This window comes from Tamandua tetradactyla, chromosome 1, assembly GCF_023851605.1.
Source record: "Tamandua tetradactyla isolate mTamTet1 chromosome 1, mTamTet1.pri, whole genome shotgun sequence".
Classification (NCBI taxonomy): Eukaryota; Metazoa; Chordata; class Mammalia; order Pilosa; family Myrmecophagidae; genus Tamandua; species Tamandua tetradactyla.
Window position 1 is genome coordinate 205588666 of NC_135327.1, and position 17919 is coordinate 205606584.

At 34.4% G+C, this 17919-nt stretch overlaps 1 protein-coding gene across 11 annotated transcripts in view; it reads left to right on the plus strand.

The window, feature by feature from the left end:
- The window catches only part of DYNC2I1 (dynein 2 intermediate chain 1), a 136423-nt gene that overhangs the window by 99045 nt on the left and 19459 nt on the right, over window positions 1-17919 (plus strand). For 10 of the 11 annotated variants that reach the window (XM_077151655.1, XM_077151653.1, XM_077151657.1 and 7 more), the window contains 4 exons: window positions 7282-7395; window positions 7504-7565; window positions 8295-8346; window positions 11170-11230. In XM_077151655.1, the coding sequence (XP_077007770.1) occupies window positions 7282-7395; window positions 7504-7565; window positions 8295-8346; window positions 11170-11230 (289 nt within the window). Of the gene's footprint in view, window positions 1-7281; window positions 7396-7503; window positions 7566-8294; window positions 8347-10035; window positions 10215-11169; window positions 11231-17919 lie in introns of those variants that run through there. The other variant, XM_077151661.1, reaches the window with a different exon arrangement.

Consider the following 17919-nt stretch of genomic DNA (forward strand, 5'->3'; position numbering starts at 1 on the left):
TCCCAAGGAATTATACTGAGTAAAAAATGCCATTCTCTAAAGGTCACATGCATGATTCTGTTTATATAACATTCTTCAGAGGGCAAAACTGTAGAGAGGAAAAACAGATTAGTGGTGGGCAGGGGTTTGGGATGGTGAGAAGGAGGATGGGAATGGCTATAAAGGGTAGCACAAGGAAGAACTTTGTGGTGATGGAATAGTTCTGTGTCTTGACTGCTAGGTTGGTCATGTGGATCTACACATGTAATAAGTGACATAGAGTGGTACACACACATGGTACCAATGTCAGTTTCCTGGTTTTGATATCATAATTATGTAAGATATAACTGTTGGTGGAAACTAGGTGAAGGGTACAGGGGCTTCTGTACTATATTTGCAACTTCCTGACAATCTATAATTATTTCAAAATAGAAATTAAGAAACAAAGAAAAAAAGCACTTTTGCAAGGTCTTGTAATAGTTGGAGGTAAGCAGCTCTTTCATTTTTTCCATGACTGATTAGGTGGATATGGATTTGTTCTAGTTTGCTAGCTGCCAGAATGCAATATACCAGAAACAGAATGGCCTTTAAAAAGGGGAATTTAGTAAGTTTCTAATTTACAGTTCTAAAACTAAGAAAATGTCCCAGTTAAAGCAAATCTATAGAAATGTCCAATCTAAGGCATCCAGGGAAAGATTCCTTAATTCAGGAAGGCCAATGAAGTTCAGGGTTTCTCTCTCAAGTGGAAAGGCTGATGGTGAACACAGTCAGGGTTTCTCTCTTGGCTGAAAGGGCATATGGCGATTTTCACATCATCTGCTAACTTCCTGTCCAGCTCCCCAGGAGGCATTTTCCTTCTTTCTCTCCAAAAGTTGCTGGACTCTCTGCTTCATGGATCTGTGGTGTTCTGTGGTGGCTGTCTTGTGGTTCTGTTGTTCTCTGCTTTCTCTGGATCTCCCACTTCCTCCAAAATGTTTCCCCTTTTATGAGATTCCAATAAGGTAATCAAGACCCTCCTGGAATGGGTGGAGACACATCACCTAATCCAGTTTAACCCACTCTTGAGTAAGTCACCTCTCCATGGAGATAGTGTAATTAAAATTTTCAACATACAGTACTGAATAGGGTTTAGAAGAAATCACTGCCTTTACAAAATGGGATTAGGATTAAAACATGGCTTTTCTAGGGTACTTATATCCTTTCAAACCGGCACAAGACTCAAAAGCAATTGAGTTGTTCTGATTGATTGGTCAGTTAATTAATATAAATCTTGGTTCTACTGATGAACTTAAGGTAACCATGAGTAAATTTCTTTTTATTCTCTTTTTACCTCTAGGAATGAGGCAACTTGGTTGTATTATTAATTATCAAAGACTCAGAGCATCATGACTTTTAATACTTAACCATTTCTGAATTTAATTTGAGAATTATGGAGCTCTTTTAGGTTATCTCATTGTTTTTTTTTTAAGTCAAGTTTATTGAGTTGCAGTATATGCACAATATAATTTACCCTTTTCAGGTGTGCAGGTCTACTAATTTTTGATAAGCACAGTCTTTTTTCCACCAACACAATCAAAATACAGAACCTTTTCATGGCCCTGAAAAATTCCCACATGTCCCTTTGTAGTATCCCTTTGTCCCAATCCCAATCCCCTAGTAATTACTTATCTGTTTTTTGAACCTATAGGTTTGCTTTTTTCCAGAATGTCCAATGAATGGATTTATTCAGTATATAGATTTTCGACTTTGGCTTCTTTCACTTAGTTTAATATATTTGAAATTCATTTATGTTGTTGTATGTATACATTTCTTCTTTGCTGAACAGTATCCTGTTGTATAGGTATACCAAGTTTACTTATCCATTCACCAGTTGAAGGGCATTTGGTTATTTCCAGTTGTTGGTGATTATGAGTAAAGGCTGCATAAAGGTACCACTTTGTTTCCTAGCAAAGTGTGAGCATTCCAGTTGCTCTGCAGCCTCACGCACAGTTGATTTTGTCTTTTTTTTTTTAGCCATTTTTAATAGGTGTGTACAGTAGTATGACATTTTGGCTTTAATTTTCATATGTTTATTTGCAATCCATGTATCTTCTTTGGTGATGTCTGTTGCAAATCTTTTGCTCATTTTTGGGGGTGGTTGTTTTCTTGTTAACTTTTGAGAGTTCTTTATTCTGGATCCAAGTCTTTATCTGATATATATTTTGTGACTATTTTCTCCCAATCTGTGGTGTCTTTTCCCATAATATTGTCTTTCAAGACGGCAAAAGTTTTTAAATTTGATGAAGCCTGGTAATCAATGTTTTATCTTTTATGGATTGTATTTTCATATCAAATCTAATCATGTCTTTGCTTCACTGAAATATACACAGATTTTTTTCCTGTTTTCTTCTAGAAGGTTTATAATTTTAGTTTTTGTATTTGTCTGTGATCCATTCCTAATTTTTACTCTTTTTTTGTATCTAATTAACTTTTATACATAGTAAGACATCCCTTATGGATGTCCAGTTGTTCAGTACCATTTGCTAAAAATGTCATTCTTGAAAGGTATTTCTGATTATATACAATTCTGGGTTCATAGTTTTGTTTTTTTTTCTTTCTGCACTTTAAAGATGTTTTGCTTCTTACCCCCATGATTTCTAGTGAGAGGCCACTGTTAATTAGATCATTTTCCTCCCTGTCTGCTTACTGGATTTTCCCCTTACTGCTTTCAGGATTTGCTTTTTATGTGTGGTTTTCAATAGTTTTATTATGACGTGTCTATCATTCTTAATGACAAAATTTTAGAAGCATTCTGTTTAATATAAGAACAAGGCAAGGATGCTCCCATTACTTTTTCTAACTTACATTATACTAGAATACCTAATCACTCTATTTTTAAAATGTAGAGGTTTTTAGTAATAAAGATAATAAAAAAGAAGCAAAAAACATGATTGTTTAGGAAGGGTAAAAATTTATTTATAGATGAGGTGATTGTCCATGCAGAAAAAATAAAAAATATACAGAAAAAATTTTAGAAACAATGAGTTAGGAAGTTGCCAGATATGAGATGCACTGTGTATCTACATATGAGCAACCATTAGAAAATGTCATTTAAAATGAGATTTTACTTACAGTAGCAACAAAAGTATAATAAGGTACTTAGGCATAAATCTAGCAAAAGACTTACAAGGCCTGTATGATAGAATTCTAAAAATTATTGCAACACATAAACAAGGACTCAAATAGATGTAAAGAGATCATAAAGCTATCAGTTTTCCCTAAGTAGTATGCAAACTCATATAGTCAGAATCTAGAATATAGGTTACCAGGGAACCAGGAAATAGGGAATAGGAAGTTAAGACTTACAAGGTACACGGTTCCTATTTGGAATTATGCAAATGTCTTGGTAATGATGCCTGTGATGGCAGCACAACATTGTGAATATAATTCATAGCACCAAAAAATATATATATATACCTGAATTTGATTAAAACATGAAATATTAAATTCTATATATGGTAACAGAATAAATAATTTAACAGAACAAACCATGGCACTACACTATACAATGAACTTTAAGTTAAGCCATAAACTATACTTAATAGTATAGTATAGTATAATTAAGTATCTTTCATCAGATGTTCCACACCAATGCAATGTTCTAGTAATAGGGTGGTATATAAGAAATCTGTATTTTATGCATGATTGTTCTACAAACCCATAAAGAAAAAAAAAACCTTAGTGGGCATCAAGGATCTTATCAATCTGATTCTCATATATATTTAGGGAAAAGAATAAAGTGGTGGAGGAAAGCAAGATTTATTTATTTATTTGAGAAGCTGTGGGTTTATAGAAAAATGGTGCATAAAATAAAGGGTTTCCATATACCACCACCCTATTAAAATGTTGCCTTGGTGTGGAACATTTTGTTCAAGATTAATTTTAAAGGTTTACTAATTAAAGCAATGAGGTATATTGTAAAGATAGAAAAGTCAACCAATGAAACATTATAATAAGCTCACAAATAGACCCACACACATGTGGAAATGGTTTTTAAGAGATTGGACTTTTTAATCAATCAGTGGTTCTGTGATAACTGATATTCATATTAAAAAATAAAATTGAATATCTGTCCCATATAAAAGACAAAAATTTCTGATTGGTTTCAAATCTAAATGTGAAACATAAAACTTGAAAACCCTTAAAAGAAAATATAGATGAACACACACACCTTACATATATATGTACATATAAATATAAATACATGTATAGAGTCATACATGCACAGATACAAAGTCCATTATTTCCTCAATGGTTTTTTTAAACTTTTTTTTATTGTGAAAAATAACATGTGCAAAAAAGCAATAAATTTCCAAGTACATTTTAATAAGTAGTTATACAACAGATTTTAAAGCTTGGTATGAGTTACAGTTCCACAATTTTTCATTTTTTTCTTCTAGTTCTCCAAGACAATGGATACCAAAAGGAATATTAGTATGATTCAGATAAGACATATTAATTTGTTAAATCCTATCTTCTCTATTATACTTTTCTTTCTGTTTTTTTTTTCTTTTTGGTGAAAAATAACATATATACAAAAAAACAATAAATTTCAAAGTACATTGCAACAATTAGCATAGAACAGATTTCAGAGTTTGGTATGGGTTATAATTCCACAATTTTAGGTTTTTATTTATAGCTGCTCTAAGATACTGGAGACCAAAATAAATGTCAATATACTGATTCAGCACTCATACTCATTTGTTAAACCTGACCTTCTTGGTATAATTCCACCATCATCTTTGATCTTTCTCTCACTCTTTAGGGTTTGGGCTATGGCCATTCTAACTTTTTCATGTTGGATGGGGCTGTCGATAATATTGGATAAGGGAATGGAGCTAGTTGATATTCTGGAAAGGCTGCTCCCTCTGCATTTCAGGACTTAGGGACCCATCTGGAGATTGTAGGTTTCTGGAAAGTTATTCTAGTACATGGAATTTTTGTAGATTCTTGTATAATGCCCTAGATATTCTTTAGGATTGGCTATTTCCTCACTGATTTTTGATGTCAGGTATAAGAGGTTTGTTTTCTGAATTTTTTTCCTAATTGATCCATTTTAAAAAACTTTTTTATTGTATAGTATAACATATATACAAAGCAAAGAAATAAAAAAGCAATAGTTTTCAAAGCACTCTTCAACAAATAATTACAGGACAGATCCCAGCGTTTATCATGGGCTCCCATATGATCCTCTCATATTTTTCCTTCTAGCTGCTCCAGAATATAGGAGGCTAGAGGACTTAAATATTTTTTTATCATAACAGTCGACTTTTTTTCTTCTTTTTTTTGTGAAAAATAACATCTATCCAAAAAAGCTATAAATTTCAAAGCGCAACACCACAATTAATTGTACAACACATTTCAGATTTTGACATGGGTTACAATTCCACAATTTTAGGTTTTTACTTCTAGCTGCTCTAAAATACTGGAGACTAAAAGAGATATCAATTTAATGATTCAGCATTCATATTCATTTGTTAAATCCTATCTTCTCTGTATAACTCCACCATCACCTTTGATCTTTCCATTCCTCTCTTTAGGGTTGTTTGGGCTATGGTAATTCTTAATTTTCATATTGAAAGGGTCTGTCACTAATATGGGGTAGGGAAATGGAACTATCTGATGTTCTGGAGAGGCTGAGCTAGGTTTCAGGACTTATCTGGACCAGGGACCCATCTGGAGGTTGTAGGTTTCTGGCAAGTTACTCTAGTGCCTGGAACCCTTGTGGAATCATATATATTGCCCTAGGTATTCTTTAAGATTGGCTGGAATGGTCCTGGTTGGCAGGTTATGATAGGTAGCAAGGTCTACCTGAAGCTTCTGTAAGAGCAGCCTCCAGAGTAGCCTCTCAACTCTGAACTCTCTCTGCCGCTGATACTTTATTAATTAAACTTCTTTTCCCCCTTTTGGTCAGGATGGAATTGTTGATCTTACAGTGCCAAGTCTGGATTCATCCCTGGGAGTCATCTTCCACTTCACCAGGAAGACTTTCACCCTTGGATGTCCTGTCCCACTAGGGGGGAGGGCAATGATTTCACTTGCAGAGTTGGGCTTGGAGAGACTGAGGCTACATCTGAGCAACAAAAGAGGTCCTCCAGAAGTAACTCTTAGGCATGTCTATAGGTAGTCTAAGGTTCTCCACTGCCTACATAAGCTTCACAAGATTTACTTTGAAGTAATTCTTACAAGAACTAATTCATATTTCTAGTGTAAATCAGTCTATACAACCCCTTTCAATCTTGTTCATCTTTAATATGGCAATATTACTTCTAGACCCACTAGAAAATCACCTTCACTCCTATCTATTCACTTACATTGGAGTTCAACCTCATTAGCTAAGGGTTCACCCATCTCTAGTGATCCTTTTTTGTTTGTTTGTTTAGCATGGGCAGGCACTAGAAAATGAACACGGGTCTCTGGCATGGCAGGCAAAAACTCTGCCTGCTGAACTACCGTGGCCTAGTGATGGATCTAGTGATCCATTTTTAAATAGCAGTTCTTTGTGGCATTTTTTTCTGTTCTAGACATTTTGTAAACAGATTTCTAAGCTCAAAAGAGCTTTGTTCTATTAATTTGCAAAATTCAGCTTCATTACTGGATGCTACTTTTGGTGGATGGAAAGGAGGGTTCTTTTCTTTCTCCAAACTCGTCAATTTTCTCCTCTTCCTTTTATTTCCCTTACTTATGTCTCTGGTGGGCAGTTTCTCTTTTTTGTTTGTCACTTTCTCCCCATTAAGCAATGCTTCTCTGAAGTTACCACTTCTGATTCCACTTCACTTTCAAGCCTCTTCCCTTTTAGATGGTGAGTGATATACCAAATCTAGACCTGTATTCAGTATTCTGGCACTTGGAGTCAGACTTTCTCTTTCTGAGGGTGTTTTGTCTGTTTTAAGGCTTTGTTACATTCTCCTCTTTTTCATGGAGTATCTTAACCTCCTTCCTCTGCCCTCCATACCTACTGACTTGCAGGAGGATGTCTGCTTTGTGGGAATTTGGTATTTCTTTTGCTTCTTAAAGATATTTTGAGGTTTGTAGTTTTCTGTGTTGTCTCATAATGCTGAAAGCAGTAGCTATGTATCGTATTATTTGTGTTCTGTATTGGTTTGATGGCTTTTTGGGGGGGAATATATGTGGAGATATGGATCCAGGAGGCTGCCATTACCAGACCCAGAAACATCTCTTTGTTTGCCTATTCATAAATCTAATTTTATTTCTACAACTTATTACTTATATGTGGGGCACTGTTGTATTTCTCAACTATAGATGGCATCCTTACATCAGTAAACCACCGAAGTCCACTTCAAGCAATTGAACCCATCTCAACATCTATCTACAAAAAACAGAACTTTGTACTTTCACCTTTTTCTACTCAAGAAGGTACGCAGATTCTTCAATTTTCTAAAATCCTTGAATTAATAGTTATAGGTTGTGGTTTCCTTATTTATAAAATATTTCTTTTTATTTTTTTTTTCCTTTTTTCTTTAGAAATCTCAGGTTTGTCATTCCACATTGCTTCCTTGGATGAAAGTGGAGTTCTTAATGTGTGGGTGAGTGAAGATATATATGATTCAGAGTGTTTATATATAAACAGAGAAACAGTGAATAAAATGCAATGACTTTTTTGACTACTTAGTTTTGAAAAGTCTAGATGGGAGATAAATACCTGAATTGGATGAGGGTGGAAGAGGGATGGGGAAGAAAAGAGGAAAAGAATACAATAATGACACTTAACTAAAATAGAAAATCAAAAGCAAAGACTGTATTTACTAGTTTATGAGGGGGAGAGAACACACAATTTTATACATGAGGAGTTTGGGGTCCCTGCATAAGAACCTATTTAGGAATTTTCTGGGCCTTTGGGAACGTGGAATTAAAATTTGAGCCAAATGTCAGGTCCAGAAAATTATGTGAGAAGGAATCATCATAGAGGATTAATTGAAACTCTGGTTAATGATGAAATCATGAGTGAAGAGAATATGAAAACGACTAAAGATTAAAATAATGAAATTAATAATATTTAAAATGTTAGTTCTAAAATTAATGATCAGGGGTGGTACACCGGTGGCTCAGTGGCAGCATTCTTGCACATTCCCAGAGCCTGCCCATGTGAAAAAAAAAACAAAATTAATGTTCATTTTTTTTTCTGGAGCAAATTTATTTTTGAGAACTAAATAATAACCAATATATCAAGCTATCTTAATTAGAACTATGCTTTGTTTGTTTTACTTCATAATTATAAAATGTATTAATATTCATGATCAATATTATATTTTTAGGTGGTTGTTGAATTACCAAAGGCAGACACTGCAGGTTCAATAAGTGATTTAGGTAACTATTAAATTAAAGAATTAATTTCGATTAATATTTTTAAAAATGAATAAGTTTAAGTATACCAGTAACTGCTTGAAAATATTTAAATTAGCTACCTGAAAAATGAACTTTAAAGTTGTATATGCTGCAACTGTTGAATAGGCATCTAAATTAATAAGAATGATCAAGTGGTATTTTAACTAAATGTTTTCATTTGCATACGGTTTATAAATTCTATTTGTATATGTATGTCATTCTATTATATATTATTTTATAAATTAAGGAATTCTATATCTTCCATATCTTTTCCAGTATTCTTAGGGTCTCTAAGTCCTTGAGTGGTTGATTCATTTAGTTTTTACTGATAAATCTAAATGGAACTCTTCTTGAGATCACTTGGACTGGATAATACTAAAGTATGTTCAACTCCTCAAATGTTATGTGTTTGAGCAAAAATATCTGAACTTCCCACAGTTTGCTGTTTTTGATGCCATGTGGTATGATTTTCAGTTTCAGAAAAGGCTTGGAAGTCATGGAATAATAGGGCTCCATTTTGTAGATGGTCTAGGTTAGCCTGTGTTTTAAACTCTTTCTTATCAAGTCATTAGCCTCCAACCACTTATTTTCTAGTAAGTCCATGTTGCAACTCGTTTGTGTCAGGGACCTTCTGCTGGGTAGGTCAGGCAAAAATTACAGCAAAAGTGACACTGAATTGTTCAGAGCAGTATGATCCATGCTTTCACTGAAATGTCACTAAGATAACTTCAAAGTTTACTATAGAATCTAATGTTAATACTAACAGGACTGAATTGTTTAATTGATTTTAGTGGTAACTATCTTGAGGCAGAGGAATCATTTTTCTCAATGTTTTCTTCATATGGCATTCATTTTGCTTATTATAAAACCAGCATCCTTGGTGTTGGCCCATCTGCAGTTTAGTTTTTCATGTTTGTACAGTCATACAACATTAGAGTTAGATGGAGCCTCTGCTCTTGCCTAGTCTCACCTTCTCAATATATATGTACGATGCATGCAAGAGGATAAATGGCACAAACCAGTTAACACAGTATTAGAATGAAAACTAGAGTTTAACTTGCCTTCTAACCCAGTGTTAGCATCTGAAAGCTAAGAGCTCTTAAAACCCTCATTCTTAAATGTACATCTTGAGGCTGGTTATGCTGTGTGCTTGTGACATAACCAAAATGTCCCTCTATTTATATGGCATCAATATATCAAGCACCTGTTTTCAAGCAATTATGGAAGATACCTGGGAGTTAAGGATTTTCTTTGCCCACAGTCAGTACATAGTGTGGGTGTGGAGACAGAATTATTTTGCATGAAAAGTATTTTGCATAAAAGATGTTTTGTAGTTCTACAAAATAGTCATACAAAAATGTTATAGGGCAGTAAATATTTCATTGTTAAGTGTTACTATATAAAAATACTCTTTATCCATTAAGCCACTGATTAAAACTTTGTGTTCCAACTTTGCTTTTAGCAAAAGAGGGGAAGACCTTAATAAGCAAGTAATGCTAGAAAAGCTTTGGGCATTAAATACCTACAGGAGAGTTTAAGATGTTTCCAAATTCTGGTATGCATGAGGTAGATTAGTGGCCCATTTGAGAACACAAATCATAATTAAAACTAATAAGCCACCATTTCTCATTTATTCATTTATTAAATTTTCTTTGAATGAACTGGGTTTAGGTATGGTTCTAGGTGCTAGTGATGCAAAGATGGAAAGACATAGACCTGCCTGAGGAAATTCCAGTCTCATGGAAAGATTTGACTTGCAAATAATGGTAATCCAGTAATAGAACTGCTAGAGCTGAAGTGTATGGAAGACCCATGGGAGGAGGTGTACCTAATTCAGGGAAGACTTCAGATAGGAGGTAGCATTCGAGTTGTAGTTATTTCCCAGGTGAACAAAATTCTGGAGCTGATTTTAAATTTATAAACAGCATCATTAATATTCTTGCATTATAGTTATAACTGTGACAGTTAATAATTTATAAACATAGTCCCATGCTATATAATTACGGTAACCTTTTCCAATTGCAAAGTTGAATTTAATTGTATTCATTTACTCCCAGAGTTCTAGTCAGTACCTTGCTCAGAATTTAGGTTTCAATATAACATAAATTTCTAGGTCCCCATTTTGCAATAATTATAAAAAGAGGGACTGGATGTTGGGAATAGAAAGGGGAAGCAAGGCCAACAGATAGCTGAAGAGTCAGGGTTGTGGCCGTAAAAGCTTTGAGAAAATAAAAGAAAAAAGAGAAGAATAAAGTCAGGCTTTAGAATTTATCTCTATAGTGTTTGAGAGAATGAAATGAGAGAATGTTATGTTCCAGAGGCTGGTAAAGTAATAAGCAGTGAACATTTGGATGGAGGAGCTAACATATACATCAATATACATTCTGCAGCAAAGCCAAACAAATTTCTAAGAATGTCTTTGAAATTTTGGGAAGGAAAATTCTGACATGTTTCTTATGAGCATAAATTATAAAAGGACATTAACACTTAAGTATTTGATACTGTAAATTTAAGGTGTGTTGAATACTGATTTTTTTTTTTTTTTGCTTAGTGAACTGCCCAAATTTTATTTTATCACATCTAAAAATGTAAAGGCATCTTGATCTTGATTCCACTAATCTTTTTTCCTATAAGGCCCTTAAACTGAAAAATTTTAATTATTATGGAATTGTTGACTTATTTTTTAATGTCATTTCATAACACAGATATTTAAACAGTGAAAAATGATTCCAGGCAACCATAATTAGATTTTGATTTAACACTTGAATTAAAAAGTGCATTTACTTCTGGTTTATCTATTTTTAGGTTTAATACCTGGAGGGAGGATAAAATTAGTACATAGTTCTGTGATTCAGTTGAGTAACAGGTAAGAGTGATTTTGAACATGGTAAAACAATTCCCTATAGGAGGAAAACCTCATTAGGCAATTGCATATACAGAAAAATATGTGGACAGTTTTGGCAATGTAAAAATCCATTTTCCCACATTTTATTTTGCTATTTAATTATTTTATCAATGAGTCAATATAATAAATGCAATTTTCATTATTTCCTCTTTGATTAAAATATTTTGCCTTATAAATGGATAGTATTTAATTATTTTCATCCATTATTTAATACAACCCTGAGGGTAAACTTAAATGAGATAAATTTCAGGAACTAGAAATATTAACATGAAAGTTTTATTCAGTAACTTAGATTTCTGCTTTTACTTACATAATTTAATATGATGTAAAAAATTCTTAATAAATATACTAACTTCATTCATGGTATTTATATATTCCATGTTAATTTATTTCCTAATGATGTCTTTTGTTGCCATTTATTACAGTCACTGGTTAACTATCATCATGAGAATTAATCATGAAATTTTTTTATATTTACTTGGTGTTCTAGTTTGCTAGCTGCCGGAATGCAATATACCAGAAACAGAATGGCTTTCAAAAGGGGAATTTAATAAGTTGCTGGTTTACAGTTCTAAGGCCAAGAAAATGTCCCAATTAAAACAAGTCCATAGAAATGTCCAATCTAAGGCATCCAGGGAAAGATACCTTGGTTCAAGAAGGCCAATGAAGTTCAGGGTTTCTCCTCAAGTGAGAAGGCACATGGCAAGTACGGTCAGGGTTTCTCGCTTATCTGGAAAGGCGTGGTGAACAAGGCATCATCTGCTGGCTTTCTTTTATAACTTCCTGTTTCATGAAGGTCCCTGGGAGGCATTTTCCATCTTCATCTCCAAAGGTCAGTGGCTGGTAGAGTCTGCTTCTCGTGGCTATGTCATTCTCTGCTCTCTCAGAAATCTCTCTTATTCTCCAAAATGTTTCCTCTTTTATAGAATTCGAGTAAACCAATCAAGACCCATCCATGTGGGTGGAGAGACGTCTCTGCCTAATCCAGTTTAACAGCTACTCTTGATCACTCATGATCACATCAAGATCACATCAAGATGTGACTCCCTAAATCACATCTCCAGGGAGATTATCTAATTACAGTTTCAAACATGCAGTACTGAATACAGATTAGAAGAAACGGCTGCCTTTACAAAGTGGGATTAGGATTAAAACATGGCTTTTCTAGGGTACATACATCCTTTCAAACCAGCACACCTGGTTCCTCACTTCATACAGAGTACCTGTGAATTTGGGTTTCAGTATAACAAATTGGGTTAGGGGTAATGCATTCATATATACAGAGAGATTTTAAATTAATTTTCTTTGGTTTAAATGTAATTATGAAAGTGAATCAGTCGTGTGTTTAGAAAGTCATTTAAAGTATTGCAGAGCCAACCACAATAGTTGGAGACTTCAATTCCACACTCTCATCAGTGGACAGAACATGTAGACAGAGGATCAATAAAGAAACAGAGAATTTGAATAATACAATAAATAAGCTACACTTAACAGACATTTATAGAACATTACACCCCACAACAGCAGGATACACCTTTTTCTCAAGTGCTCATGGATCATTCTCAAGGGTAGACCATATGCTTGGTCACAAAGCAAGTCTCAATAAATTTAAAAAGACTGAAATCATACAAAACACTTTCTCAGATCATAAAGGAATGAAGTTGGAAATCAATAATAGGCAGACTGCCAGAAAATTCACAAATATTTGGAGGCTCAACAACACACTCTTAAACAACCAGTGGGTCAAGGCAGAAATTACAAGAGAAATCAGTAAATATCTCGAGGCAAATGAAAATGAAAACACAACATATCAAAACTTATGGGATGCAGCAAAGGCAGTGCTAAGAGGGAAATTTATTGCCCTAAATGCCTATATCAAAAAAGAAGAAAGGGCAAAAATTGAGGAATTAACTGCCCACTTGGAAGAAGTAGAGAAGGAACAGCAAACTAACCCCAAAGCAACCAAAAGGAAAGAAATAATGAAGATTAGAGCAGAAATAAATGAAATTGAGAACATGAAACAATTGAGAAAATCAATGAAACCAGAAGCTGGTTCTATGAGAAAATCAATAGAATTGATGGACCCTTAGCAAGATTGACAAAAAAGAAGAGAGGGGATGCAAATAAAGAAGAAGAGAGAGGGTACAAATAAATAAGATCAGAAGTGGAAGAGAAGACATAATCACTGACCCCACAGAAATAAAGGAAGTAATGACAGAATACTATGAACAACTTTATGCTAATAAATACAACAATGTAGTTTAAATGGACAACTTTCTAGAAAGGCATGAACAACCAACTTTGACTCGAGAAGAAATAGACGACTTCAGCAAACCAATCACAAGTAAAGAAATTGAATCAGTCATTAAGAAGCTTCCCAAAAAGAAAAGTCCAGGACCAGATGGCTTCACATGTGAATTCTACCAAACATTCTGGAAAGAATTAGTACCAATCCTACTCAAACACTTCAAAAAAATTGAAGAGGAGGGAAAGCTGCCAAACTCATTCTACAAAGCCAACACCACCCTCATACCAAAGCCAGACAAAGATATTACAAAAAAAGAAAACTACAAACCAATCTCTTTAATGAATATAGATGCAAAAATCCTCAACAAAATTCTAGCAAATCAAATCCAGCAACACATTAAAAGAATTATACATTATGACCAAGTAGGATTCATCCCAGGTATGCAAGGATGGTTCAACATAAGAAAATCAGTTAATGTAATACACCATATCAACAAATCAAAGCAGAAAAACCACATGATCCTCTCAATTGATGCAGGAAAGGCATTTGACAAAATTCAACATCCTTTCTTGTTGAAAACACTTTAAAGAATAGGGATAGAAGGGAACTTCTTCAAAATGATAAAGGGAATATATGAAAAACCCACAGCTAACATCATCCTCAATGGGGAAAAACTGAAAACTTTCCCCCTAAGATCAGGAACAAGACAAGGATGTCCACTATCACCACTGTTATTCAACATTGTGTTGAAAGTTTTAGCCAGAGCAATTAGACAAGAAAAAGAAATACAAGGCATCAAAATTGGAAAGGAAGAAGTAAAACTCTCACTGTTTACAGATGATATGATACTATACGTTGAAAACCCTGAAAAATCCACAGCAAAACTACTAGAGCTAACAAATGAGTACAACAAAGTGGCAGGTTACAAGATCAACACTCAAAAATCTGTAGTGTTTCTATACACTAGTAATGAACAAGCTGAGGGAGAAATCAAGAAAATAATTCCATTTACAATTGCAACCAAAAGAATAAAATATTTAGGAATAAATTTAACTAAGAGACAAAAGACCTATACAAAGAAAGCTATAAGAAATTGTTAAAATAAATCACAGAAGACCTATAATAGATGGAAGGGCATACTGTATTCATGGATTGGAAGACTAAATATAGTTAAGATGTCAATTCTACCTAAATTGATTTACAGATTCAATGAAATATCAATTAAAATCCCAACAACTTACTTTTCAGAAATAGAAAAACCAATAACCAAATTTATCTGGAAGAGCAGGGTGCCCTGAATAGCTAAAAGTATCCTGAGAAAAAAAAATGAAGTTGGAGGTCTCACGCTGCCTGAATTTAAGGCATATTATGAAGCCACAGTGGTCAAAACAGCATGGTACTGGCATAAAGATAGATATATTGACCAATGGAATCGAATAGAGTGCTCAGATATAGACCCTCTCATCTATGGACATTTGATCTTTGATAAGGCAGTCAAGCCAACTCACCTGGGACAGAACAGTCTCTTCAATAAATGATGCCTAGAGAACTGGATATCCATATGCAAAAGAATGAAAGAGGACCCATATCTCACACCCTATGCAAAAGTTAACTCAAAACGGATCAAAGACCTAAACATTAGCTCTAAGACCATAAAACTGTTAGAGGAAAATGTAGGGAAATATCTTATAAATCTTGTACTAGGAGGCAGTTTTCTAGACCTTACACTCAAAGCAAGAGCATTGAAGAAAGAACGAAAGAAATGGGAACTCCTCAAAATTAAACACTTTTGTTAAGAAAGTAAAAAGACAGCCTACATAATGAGAGACAATATTTGGAAATGACATATCAGATAAAGGTCTAGTCTCCAGAATTTATAAAGAGATTGTTTAACTCAACAGCAAAAAGACAGCCAACTCAATTACAAAATGGGCAAAAGACTTGAACAGACACTTCTCAGAAGAGGAAATACAAATGGCTAAAAGGCACATGAAGAGATGCTCAACTTCCTTGGCTTTTAGAGAAATGCAAGTCAAAACCACAATGAGACATCATCTCACACCCACCAGAATGGTCATTATCAATAAAATATTGCAGAGCCAAAAATGTGATCTCTAGATTCATCCCAGTTGGGCTTACTGACATCCCACCAGTCTGTCATATAGTTTCTTCACTGAAGTTCTTTCAAACTGTTTTTCCCTCCATTATGGCCCTTATCATTTTATACAATGCACATATCTTTTTGTAACTATGATTTTTCCCTGTATATAACTATATACTCTTTAAAGGAAACTGTCTAACATAGCTTATGTCAAATATTTTTCCTTAAACTTCTAGCAGTGCATTTCCTAGATATGTGCATAATAAATGCTCATTCAGACATTTATTCAACAAACTATTGTTATATTCTTTGTGCTAGGCTTTGTGCTGGACACCAAAGTATAAAATATCTTCCCTCAAGGAGCTCATCTAAGGCCTCCGCAATTATAAAACAGTATACTAACTGCTGTGTTATAGGCAGGCATAGGGCATTGTAGGAGCTGAAAGTTAGGAGACAAGTTGGTGGGGAATGGGGTGAAATGGTGACTTGCTGGAGATGTGATAATTAAGCTGAGTCTTTGAAAGTTAGGTAAAGAAGCATCTTCCAGTCAGAGGAACTGTTTTTATGAAGGCCCGAAGGCATTAAAATGTGTGATACATTTGGGAAACTGCCAGTAGGTTTATTGTCTAGACGTGAGAATTGAATAAAACTCTTAAATTCCGTTTGCTGTGCTAAAGATTTTAGATGCTATCTTGAAAGTGATAGGGAGCCATGAAAAGATTATAATCAAAGGATTGACCTGTCTTATTTGTGATGACTTGGCAACAGTTTAAATTTGGAACATTAGAAAGGAAATGGATTGGGGTTACCAGTTTGGAAGCTCTTGTAGGAATCCATATGAAAAATAAGCGTGTGAACTAAGGCAGTAGGAGTGGATATGGAGAGGAGGATATAAACTATAAAGGGGTAAAATTGAAATAACCTAGTGACTAGTTTATTATAGTGACAATAGGATTAGCCCGGGTTTGTCCTCTTCTGTGACCTATCTGTCCTATCTGTCTGTTTCATTACTGGATACAATTCAGAAGATAGGAACATAGGAGGAAGAAGACATTTGGAAAGAAGGTTGCAATCATGTAAAATATAGTTCATTTTAGGATGGACTGAGTTTGAGTTCTCTTGGGGATGTCCAGGAGACAGTGGGCTCCACATTAAAGATCTCAGCTGGAGGCACAAATTTGGGAGACATCAGGTTACTGATATTTGCAGTTGTGAATGTGAATGTGAGAAGAGAACTTAAGATATACATCTGGGATCTTACTTTTCAAGACAGGTGGAGGAAGATGAGCTTAGGAAGATGAGTTTGGAAAGGAGAGAGAGAATATATGGCCAGATTCTTGACTTTTGACTATGGCAGCATGGGAGGACAGTAACATAGACCCTTTTCCATTAGACGTGTATATACTATATAAAGTAAAGACTAATAATAAAAGTAAATATAGTTTTAAAAAAGAAAGAAAGAAAAACCTCTAAATGCTAGAAATAAGGAAGAAATTTGAAGTCAGAGTGGTAAGCTTTAGAGCAAGTTATTGTGATAGCCTGCAGACTGGGGTTATTATACCCATGTAGAGACCTTAGTGGCTGTTCTTGTGGCCTTAACCTCTATGCAGGAGGAGATGATGCAATGGGCTTGCTTAAGGCAGGAGGCTAGAATTGAGACTCTTGCACAGGACTCTGGTATTCCCTGACCTGTCAGTGAAAAAGAAAATCAGAAAGCCTCACTCCCAGCCTAGGAAAGCCAGGAAATCTTGGGAGAACTTGAAATCCAAAGTTTCTTGGTATGGTATGAGAATCTATAAAATGAGAAGTTAACTAAAAGTCTCAGATCAGTGAGCCCCTTTAGTGCGTTCACTGAAAAAGTGAAACTCTTTTTTTTTAGGGTAGGAATATTTTCACAAGTTAGGGTGCACAAGATATCAATAAGAAAACAACCCAAGCTAGAGATAAGTCTGTGAACAAAAATGACCAAAAACTATAAGCATAAGGAAACAATACACCATGGTCTATAAATATGACTAGCACACCAAAAAAACTTCAGATAATTATACAATCTAAAGACATCTCTAGAAATGAAACGAATAATCTCTGTAGTTTAAAACTTAGTGACTAGATATAGCTGAAGAAAGAATTGGTGACCAGAAGGATAGATTTGAAGAAGCCATCAAGATTGCATTAACAAAGGAAAAGAAATAGAAAACGAACAGTGATTAAGAATCAGAAGGGAAATATGACATGGCTTAATATGCATCTAATGATCAATTGCACATCTAATGGCAGGCACATAATAAGTGCTAAATAAGT